General features: G+C 42.1%; 1 protein-coding gene across 1 annotated transcript; it reads right to left on the reverse strand.

Annotated features, from left to right (window-relative positions):
- Positions 1 to 1843: 1843 nt before the first annotated feature.
- LOC140901166 (stromelysin-1-like) lies at positions 1844 to 10814 on the reverse strand. The gene is made up of 10 exons (XM_073319555.1): positions 10664 to 10814; positions 10261 to 10505; positions 9794 to 9942; positions 9574 to 9699; positions 7067 to 7228; positions 6073 to 6217; positions 4862 to 4995; positions 4097 to 4256; positions 2227 to 2330; positions 1844 to 2036 (listed from the first exon to the last, which is right to left on the reverse strand). Exons 1-10 carry the CDS (start codon positions 10769 to 10771, stop codon positions 1933 to 1935), a joined length of 1437 nt encoding a protein of 478 aa, XP_073175656.1. The 5' UTR covers positions 10772 to 10814; the 3' UTR covers positions 1844 to 1932.
- Positions 10815 to 11107: the final 293 nt, after the last annotated feature.

Here is an 11107-nt window from a genome sequence, read left to right on the forward strand (position 1 = left end):
CCATGCGAGAGCAATCTTTTCTCCAGCAGGGAGGTCTACACTGCACCTCCTCTGGAAATTGCCTGCTAGGAGCATTATAACTTGTGTTCCTCTTTCCTATGAAGCAACACACTGGCCACTGCTGCATACTGGACTATACTGAACAATGATCTGATTGTTGATGGAAAATCTCGACTGTGTATACGCATTTGTGACAGTAATAAGCAATGAGATACATTCTCACAGTGTGTGTGATTATTCAGGGCCTGATACTACTCTGAATGCAGTCATTAGGTTTGCACATAACTTTTGACATCAGTGAGAGCAGGGTTAGGCTCACACGCCATAGCTGAGATTTTCAAATGTGATTGGTGATCGTGGGTGCCTTGGATTTTGGGTGCTCAATTTAAGACACCATAAAGGGACCTGATTTGGGTAAGTGCTCAGTGCTCTATTTATGAACAATTTCCACCTGGTGCTGACATAGCTATATCCAGTTCCAGTCACCAACAATAGAATCATAGAATCATAGAATCATAGGTCTGGAAGGAACCTCAAGAGGTCATCTAGTCCAGTCCTCTGCACTCAAGGCAGGACTAAGTATTATCTAGACCATCCCTGACAGGTGTTTGTCTAACCTGTTCTTAAAAATCTCCAATGACGGAGATTCCACAACCTCCCGAGGCAATTTTATTGCAGTGCTTAACCACCCTGACAGTTAGGAATTTTGTCCTAATGTCCAATCTAAACCACCCTGGCTGTAATTTAAGCCCATTGCTTCTTATCCTATCCACAGAGGTTAACGAGAACAATTTATGTCCCTCCTCCGTGTGACAACCTTTTATGAACTAGAAAACTGTCCCCTCTCAATCTTTTCTTTTCCTGACTAAACAAACCAAGTTTTTTCAGTCTTGCCTCATACCTCAGACTGACCTGAGCTGCATTCAGATTAGAGGCCTGAAGGATATAACCCATTGTCACTCCCTTGAGCCACCAAATCTCCTGCCTTTGCCATCCTACATCCCCCATCTTTAGCAATGCCATTATCTAAGGTTATGTCAGTCTCTTCTGCTTCATTACAAAAGACACAAAGAAATTATAACAGTTCAGGTAGTGTGTGATGATGGGATCAGTTGTTTAGAATAATAGTGTAATGAACAGGGGTGTGACTGCCCTTTACTGGATGGAATCAGAACTACTCAACTGCGTGTCATAGGCCCTGTGCAAAATAGCTCACGTAGTTGAGATGTGCTTTCAGAGTAAACATACTTGTGTGCTATCATCAGAGCACAGTGAACTTCCACATGGCCACAGTGTCCAGCATAATGCATGACAAGGTCTTAGATGGCTTATAGGAGTCTTAGAACTATCAACTCTTATGAAGCAAGGAGTGAACGTCTAGTGCTGTGCTTCTATCTTCTTCTTCTTCTAATATCTATCCCCTTCCCTTAAGATCATTTCCCCTTGCTTCTACCCTGGAGCTGCCCATTTACTTCTGCCTCCTGCTCTGCCTCTCCTCTACAGCGAATGGAGTCTCTTAAAGTCATCATATTGCCTGAAAGGCTGAGCTGGGAGTTCAGACTGCAGTGCAATTAAATTAAATTAAGTGGCCCCTTCTCTCGTACTGCTGACCAGAAAGACCATGAGTCTGGACCAAAAGAAACAAAGACTGTTATATACACAAACATAAAATAGCTTTATTGCTCAGTGACAAATAGATTAATAAATAGCCTAAATACAATATGAAGATAAGTTAAAACTATATATATTAAATTTAACATTTTTCTGTTATTTAAACTAATATTTATCTGGGATCGCAGCTCTTATGTGACTCTGACATAAAGTAAAAGATGAATAACACTGATTAAAAACAAAAAATCTATGAAACGCCATCTCTAATGCATACAAAATTGCGTTCTGCTTCTTTTGCATCGTCACCTTGTGTGTCTGCTCTTATTTGCAACCAAACCAACTATTGCTCTTCATTTCACGAATAACTTTCTTGGACTTGGTGTCTATTTCATACTGCTTTGATCCATGGAAAAAATAGAAATGTCCTAGAAATAGAAACAAAATGAATAATTACTTTGTACAAATGAATATTCATTCTCTTTCCACAAACACTGCTGCAAATTAAAATGTGTACACCTAAAGAAACACCCTTACTAATTTCTATAATGATTCTTGAGTCTATGGAAATGCAAATTTTCCAGTATATTCAACTATCAAAGTATTTTTTTTATTTACCTTTTTTCTGAAAGGCAGCATCGACCTTATTGCCAATTCTTGGAAAGTCAACTGATATGCGTCTTGGATAACCCTTTTCCATGGATTCGGTGACTTCATCATAACTGAGTGAAGAAAGGAAATGAAAATAATACATGAACATGTGATATTTAATATTGAGTCCAACTGACTTTTACAACAAGTAAGTCCTGCCCTTAGCTAAAACTCACTAACCATGAGCTACTATAACTCATTGAATTGTTTAAATCCATACTATATGAATACTTTCACCTTGACTAATCGATGCACAGTCGTCCTCAGCTAGTCTGACTAAATAGTTTGTTTTTCCAACTTGATTGCTGTAGGAGGAGTGGTGTGGGGCGCAAGTGGGCAACCTTGACATCTGGGCCCTCATCCTGCAAAGACATTTCTGTACATGACTTGCTTTATGAGTTGTCAATGGGACTAGTCACCTGAGTGAAGCTAAGCATATGCATAAGACTTTGCAAGTGAGCCCTTAGTTATGTGATAACTTCTTCACCCAAGAAGAAATAGGGGTGCTTTGGGGGGGGGAGTGGTTACAAAACCCGTCTATTTGTAGAACTATTTTCTTAATTTAATTTTAGAAACTGCTTGAGTGCAGTTCCCCACTGCACGGGACAGCAGCAGTGCTGTAAAGGCCAGCCTTGCCCCAGCCCTGATCGGGTAGGGCTTAAAACAAGAGGAGGGGCTGGTCTTTCCACCCTCACACAGCTACTGGTGGCTATAGAGCTGATAGGAAATCCCACCTGCTACTGTAACACCGACAGGCCCTGGTCATAGGGATCAAACCTGAGACCTCTGGAGCTAAATGCATGAGTCTCTACTGCATGAGCTAAAAGCCACGTGGCCATTAGCTAAGGCTGTAGAGCAAACTCATTAATCTCTCTCTAGGTGGTCTTGGTGCCACTAGAGGGGACAAAGCACCACCCCCAGGAGGTGTGTGGGTTACATACTTCCCCTACCTGAGGAAGCGCATCCCGAGCTTCAGAGACTTCCCAGTTGAAATCCCGGATGAGCCCCCACTTGTAATACTGACAGACCCTGGTCGTTAGCGGGCGGGGTTGAACCTGGGATCTCTGGAGCTAAATGCATGAGCCTCTACTCCATGAGCTAAAAGCCATGTGGCCATTAGCTAAGGCTGTAGAGCAAACTCATTGATCTCTCTCTATGTGGTCTCGGTGCCACTCAGTGGGACATGGGAGGGGCTGTGGGATGCCAGATCCAGGGGGTGCTCACCTTGGGGGGCTCGCAGCAAGTGATGACCTCTCCCTACTGTTCCTAGGCAGAGGCACAGTTGGTGGCTCTGTGTGCTGCCTTCTCCCGCAGGTGCCACCCCCGCAGCTCCCATTGGCTGCAGTTCCCAGCCAATGGAAGCTGCGGAGCCAGTGCTCGGGATAGGGCGGGGGCAGAGCACGGAGCTGCCTAGCTGCATCTATACCTAGGAACAGCAAGGACGGGTCACTGCCTGTGGGGAGCCGCCTGAGGTGAGCGCCCCCTGGATCCGGCACCCCGCACCGTCTCCCACATCCAAACTCCTTCCCTCTTTGTTAACCAGAATTTTTCACTTACCAGCACCCCCCCATTCCCACGACATGACGGATAAAAAAGCTTTTACTGTACTAGCAACGAATGGAAAATGTTCTGTAACTCAAGTGTTTTAAGGAAAAGGAAGAGCTGAGTTCTATCTCTGTTGTCACTGACATTCAGCTTAACAGATGGGGTGTGCAATATACCAGTCATGAACTCATACTCAAGGTAGCCACACATTTGTCATAATTCCAAATGTAAAAGGGTTAATGAGGCTTTAAAGAAGCTGCATGGATTATTTGCTGGGAGAATATAATCTTACCTCCAATACTTGGCACCTACAAAGAAGTACGTTTTTTTGGCATTCTTATCATAAACAGCGGCATCAATTTCCTTAACATATCTTGGAAAGCCCAGGGCATGGATGTTCCTAGGAAAACCTGGCTGTACAGAGTATCCACTGACAACCCAGTATTGGTTGCCTGTCAAGAAAAACAAGATAGAAAAGCTCATTAGGGACTTCTGATGAGAGAAAACAGTATTTAATTACAGTCTTGGAGCTTCCCCAAGGAAACTTTTACCTTCCCTATGGGGTGAATTCCATTAGATAGCATTGAATTCCTGTAAAGAACACTCCTTTCCTGCAAGGAATGTTTAAGGTTTCAGGACAATGGATTTTTTGCTTTATAAATTCATTACAGTCGTTAAAAAAACATTTCCCCCCACCATGGGAGCTGGGACTGCTCAGCACCTCTGAAAATCAGGCTACTTAGTTAGGTGCCTAAATATGAATTTAGCTGACTAAATGAAAGCACTCCATTTTAAACACTTTAGCTCAAATATATAACTGATCCTCTCCTCTACCTTAAGCACATCAGTTAACTTCACTCTCAGTTTTCCTGATTATGAAATAGGCATAATATCTTATGTCACAGGACTGTTGTGAGGTTTAATTAGTTAATGACTGTGAAACTGAACTTTGAAGGTGAAAAGTTATGTCAGTGCTAGGTGGTGTTGTTGTTATTAATAATAATTGCTTCTTCATTTCCACATGTAAGAAGAATGTCTAGAAATTCAATAGAAATACCTTTAAAAAGAAACACTTGATCCTTCTTGTCAATTTCATAAGTGGCTTGAAAGCCAGATGGTAGAGTTGGCCAGAAGGAAGAAATTAAATCCTGCTCAATACCTGGGAAATAAGGACTCTTGCGCCAGATGTACCTGATTGAAAAGACAAGTTGCTTGTTTATATAATTATATGTTACCATTAATTCATGAGATCATCAACAGGGAAATTTAATAAAAATTCCTACTACATGAGCTGTACATTTGTTCACTAGCTGCTGGCAGTGGGACATGCCCGCAACCCACAGATCATGTCCACTTGGAGATGCAATGCCCATTTGGTAGTGCCCTCTTCAGTGCTACAGAGAAATCCTGTCCCATTTATTTGCACTGGGGTTCTTCCACCCTGCCCTTTTACCTCACCCTTTCCCTCCCATTCCTTTGGACTCGAGTAAGGCACAGGGAAGAGCTGGGTCAGGAGGAATCCTTTTGCCCACCATGTAAATGCAGCCATCTCTTCGGTGCAATGTGTCAGCTCTTTGGTAGTGCACAGCAACACTAAACTGCACTTTTTAGGAGGGAAATTTAAGAGTAATTTCTTCATTTGAACCTTCAGGGGGCATTTATGTAGGCAGAATGTCATTCCCTGCGTTGGTATTTGCTCAAAACCCTGGGGATGCCGCTTTTATTCCATCTTCCAAGAAGTGCATTGGGATCTTTAAATGACCCATTAAAGAGTTAAGTATCAGATGTCATTGAAAAGATGGCACCTCTAACAGTAGAATGTTGCCAAGCACTGCAGCTGGGGCCTGGGTTCAATGCTCTCTGGAGGCTAGGAATGCCACCTACTGAATCACCAACAACACTTTCTATAGCCCCATAGTTTTCCCTTTCGATCTGCCATCCATAGCCTGACACCAGTCTGTCAAGAACAATGCTTCATGTGATATGGCTTCAGGCCAAAGTGCTCTGATTGCTCTGATTGCACAGTTGCCATGGAAATGTAACAGACCGTGCACAGGATGACTAAGGATGATTTAAAATATTATTATTTACTCACCCTCAGGAAGCCCAGTTACTTCGCCCAGGTTGCATGAGCAAGTAGAAATTTGTGAGGTTGTGTTGACTATACATTTGGAAGGAAACCCCCCTTCTTGAACTAATTGTCAAAGCATTGCCATTACAAGTGTAATCTAAGCAAAACTTGATGTTGACAAAACAGAAATAATTTACCTGTCTTTAAAGAATATTATTTCCCCACGGAGAGTGGTGATGGCATCAAAAGTCATGTGAGGGTCACAGCTGTCTGTTGCTGATGTTTCTGTTGGTGTTTCTGTGGATGGTATGGAAGCTGGTGGCTCAGTAGAGGTTGGGGGTCCTTAGGGAAGAGGTTAAAAGCAGAATTGGAAGGTCAGTTAGTATTGCTGTTACAGAGCTTGGAGAACAGCATTACTGGGCCAAATTCTCAGTGGGTTTGAAACAGTGTTTTCCCATTCTATCAAGGTAATTATATATATGGCCACCACAGCCATATTATCTGAGCTCTTCACAGTCTTTAATGTATTTATCCTCACAACACCCCTGTGGGGTAGGACAATGCTATTATCCCCTTTTTACAGATGAGGGAACTGAGAGGACAAGTGACACAGACGCTCTATGGCAAGGCAAGAAATTGAAGCCGGGTTTCTGGAGTCCTAGCTTAGTGCCCTCACCAATGCCTCTCTGAACTCCTCCTTGACTTTAATGGAGCTGTGCCAATTCACATCTGCTCAGGAGCTGGCACAAGACCGTCACAAAGTTTCATACAGAAACATATTTAAACCTTTCGGATTAGTGATGCCCAGGAAGCACTCACCTCTACAGGGAGGGGGGTGCCTAATATACATGAAGAAGGGGTCACACTATGTGCTTCTCATCACATATAGCGAGCTGAGCTGGCTCATGCAGATGGAGATAGAGTGAGCCATGGCCTTACCTGCTTCTCATCCCTTTCGCTATGATTAGCAACCAAGAGGATACAAGAGGGATCACAGTCCCTGTGTAAAGGTAAGAGCAAGGACTGCAATTACAGCCAGCCCCTGTACACTGCTCTCAGCGTGGAGGTTCCTTATCCCCTTCACACCCCACACAGGTAGGCCACAGTGTGGCTCTTGGTTACACATTCTCATCAAATTATTTGTAATCTGTATGAGAGAGACTTTAAAAAAAAGTGATGTTTTCTCCTTACCATATAGGGTCTGAATGCCATCAACATCATCCTGAGGAAGCCTGTAGTTTCTGGTCTCCATCTGCAGATAGGTTGGATACATCAAGGAGCCAAGGACATTGGAATGACCAAGACCCAATGAGTGGCCAAACTCATGAGCAGCAACAAGGAACAAGTTGAATCCTAAAAATATAAAAAGCATAGCATGCATGTAAATTAAATACATGTCCCCGTAAAACAACAGGAAAGGACAGGTGAGGTCCCAGAGGAGTGGAGAAGGGCAAACATAGTAGCTATCTTTAAAAAAGGGAAACAAAGGGCATGTATACACTACACTGTAAACCTGGCTCTGTGGGACCTGGGACTGAGAACGCAATGTCCCCAAGCCCATGCTTAAGCATCCATACTGCATTGTAAACCCAGGACTCACAGCCGTATTAGCGCATCCATATGGCACTACACACACCTTCTGACTCTGGTCTGCAGCTTGAGCTGTGTCCATACTGCAAAATGACTGAGCTTGGATCCAGGTCACAGTGGAACTCAGGCTCTGAACCACCACCACCCCGTCTCCTCCCACCTCCTCCCCCCCGCCACACACAGCAGAGTCCTTGGACCCAGGTCCTTAGTGCTTGCTGATCTAGATTAGACTGATTTGTGCGTGGACAGAAGTGGGGCTTGGGTGCAAATCTGAATAAGAGCCTGGGCTTAGTGTGCAGTATTGACATACGCAAAGAGGACCCGGGGAATTACAGATCAGTCAGTCAAACTTTGAGTTAGGTACTCAAAAAATTCTTAAACAATCACTTTGTAAGCACCTAGAGAATAAGAAGGTTATAAGGTATAGCCAACATGGATTTGTGAAGAAGAAATCATGCCAAACCAACATCATTTCCTTCTTTGACAGAATTACTGGCCTAATGTATAGGAAGCAGTGATATGTCTTGATTTTAGTAAGACTTTTGACATAGTCCCACATGACATTCACATCAACAAACTAGGGAAATCTGGTCTCGATGAAATTACAATAAGGTGGGTGCACAATTCGTTGAAAAGCCATACTCAAAAGTAGTTACAAATAGTTCACTGTCAAACTGGGAGGATGCATCTAGTGGGGTTTGTCCTGAGTCTGGTACAATTCAATATTTTCATTAATGATTTGGACAATGGAGTGGAGAGTGTGCTTTTAAAATTTCCAGATAACATCAAGCTGGGATGAGAGATAAGCACTTTGGAGGAAAGATTAGAATTCAAAATGACCTTGACATATTGGAGAACTGGTTTAAAATCACCAAGATGAAATTCAATAAAGACAAGTGCAAATTACTACACTTAGGAAGGAAAAATTAAATGAACAACTGCAAAATGGTGGATAACTGGCTAGGCAGTAGTACTGCAGAAAAGGTTCTGGGGTTATGTTGGATCACAGACAGAACATCAGCCAGCAATGTGATGTAGTTGCGAAAAAGGCTCATATGATTCTAAGGTGTATTTACAGGAGTGTCATATGTAAGACACAAGAGGGAACTGTGCTTCTTGTGAGGCATCAGCTGGAGTACTGTGTTCAGTTTTGGGTGCCACAGTTTAAGAAAGATGTGGACAAATCAGAAAGCATCCAGAGCAGAGAAACCAAAATGATAACAGGTTTACAAAACATGACCTGTGAGGAAAGGTTAAAAAAAGCTGGGCATGTTTAGTCTTGAGAAAAGACTGTGAAAAGAATTCGTTTTGGACTATGTAGAGGCCTGGTTATTACTTTTTTTTTCCGTCAAAGAAGCAAATCTGAGGCCAGCCACCATGAAAGCATCTGTTCATACTGCAGAAATATCCCTCCTTACATATAACCAAGGTTTTGTTAATTTTGATGAGTTCAGAGGCCAGAAGAGGCTATTATGATTGTCTCGACTGACTTTCTGAATAACACAGGCCATGGAATTTCACTCCGTAATTCCTGCATTGAATTCTATAGCTTGTGATCCCATAATATATCCCACGATAATGCACACTAGACAGAAGTACTTAACATGCACCACAAATACACTCATCCACTGAACACACATCGTTTTCCCTGCACAAGGTTGTTAAAAGTTATCATCACTTTAATACTTTTTTTTATTTAAAAAGTGGTGAGTTCAGTACTTTACAACTGCTAAGAGCCTCACCCTGAGGGCACAGTGTCATGCCATATTGTCTAACTCAGTAATGCCTATTGTCTAACTCAGTCAAACCAGTCCACCTCCAGAGTAATTCCAGTCACTCCACGGGAGCCACAGTTGTAGTCAGTGCATTGACTTCAGTGGCATTACTATGGATTGTCATGGGTGTCATTGAGATCAGAATCTGAACCACTGATTTCAAGGAGAACTCCGCTGAGAAGTACAGCAGGTTCCCACCCTGTATATGTAGTTATTGCTAAGCTGCATTACTTTTGCGCCCCCATCTCTTTCCAGTGTAAAAATGAGCAAATAGCTCTTAAAATCAAATACTGCACAGTGGAGAATGCTAGTGAAATAGTAAGGGATTCCTACCTTTCAAATCTTTTGTCCAGTATTCATCCTCATCAAAGTGGGCATCTCCACCAATACCTTCACCCGGTGCATAGGCATGAGCGAGACTTCCACCCACTCCATCAAAGGAATAGAAGTCACCATGAACTAGAAAAGGATACATAAAAAGTATGATTCTTCTCAATTGGGACTGTAAATAAATGTGTCAATACTTATCATTGACACATGGGGATTTTCTTACATCCAGCCACAAAGGAGATCATTATATCTGCGTCGACCTCGTAAACTCTGGTGAATTTCAGTGGGGTCACGCTGCTCCAGACGTTCCAAGCCTTCTCAATCGCTTCATCTACATCAGCGGGTGCCATGTCTGGTGTATAGTTCAAAATCCTTTAAATACATAATAAGGAAATAAAGATAGGCAATTAAAAATGCGACTGACAGGACATGTACTTCAAGTTAAACATTTTGCTTCCGTGTTGTCTGTATATTACTATTTGTATCTCTTGTCTTTTTAGGCAATATGCTTCTTGATACACAACATATGTCTATCTCTGTGTTTGTTTAGTACCTACTACAATAGGGCTGTGATCCTGATTCAGGCTCCTAGGTGCTACCATAATGATAAGAATAAATAATAATAAACATAGAAAACTAGTTCCTTCTGTAATTCCCAGTAGCACTCAAGGAAACACACTGAAATATTACCTATATTTCAGATCTGTTTTTGTCCATCTAGGAGACCGTGGAAAGGTGCTGAACTGACCGACATCAGGTATTCCACACCTGGGCTGCTTCATCACCTCCAGAGTATTGGAATCCAGTTCCCCAGTCACTTTCAGCCCAAAGAATGCCTGCATTTCTTGGATTTTGTCACTTATGGTTTTTCTGTTCTTCATTTTAAAGATAGGTTCCGCCTCTGTTTTAAGTTTATAGTACTTTTCCAGATATTTCTGATGGGAAAAAACACCCACATTTTATGACATTCATGTTTCTTTTAGAATGTATAGAATAATCTTAATAGTTATACAGTTATTCCTGTGATCTTAATATAATAAAAGACTAATTCTTCCTATCAGCTTTAATCATATATACTGTCTACAACCATTACCTCAGCAAATTGCATGTCTTCTTCATTTTTCTTCTCCATTTCTGGAACTACTGGAAAAGCATAAGAAAATGCTACACAGAGTAAGATCTGGAATGCAAGATTCTTCATTTTCAACGTCACTTCTTTATCCTACCACTAGTTTAACAAAACCTCTCAGTCTCTAGCTTTTCTATGCATGTCTCCTCCGTGACCCAGTATATCTAGCACTTGGGCGCTCTATAAAGTCAACAGTGACATGACTCACAGTTTATAACATCCTCTGATTTTCCACAAAACATACACAATGTGACTTTTAACTGAAGTGTGATACACTACAGGTGGCCTCGTCTGAAACCCCCTGATTTTGCAATATTGTCAGAGGCTGTCCGGGATACTTTCCTATTCCTTTCCTTCCCATTTTTCCCCCTTTCCTTCCTAAATTAGGCCAACATTTTCAAACTTGAG

The sequence above is a fragment of the Lepidochelys kempii genome, chromosome 1 (genome assembly GCF_965140265.1).
Source record: "Lepidochelys kempii isolate rLepKem1 chromosome 1, rLepKem1.hap2, whole genome shotgun sequence".
NCBI classification, from domain to species: Eukaryota; Metazoa; Chordata; order Testudines; family Cheloniidae; genus Lepidochelys; species Lepidochelys kempii.

Excerpts from the sequence above, each read along its gene's own strand:
- LOC140901166 (XM_073319555.1), bottom strand. The coding sequence starts at position 10,771 with ATGAAGAATCTTGCATTCCAGATCTTACTCTGTGTAGCATTTTCTTAT. Across the intron at positions 9,700-9,793 it reads GATCTCCTTTGTGGCTGGAT|TTCATGGTGACTTCTATTCC; the intron begins GTAAGAAAATCC and ends ATCCTTTTCTAG. Across the intron at positions 4,996-6,072 it reads ATAATATTCTTTAAAGACAG|GTACATCTGGCGCAAGAGTC; the intron begins GTAAATTATTTC and ends CTTTTCAATCAG.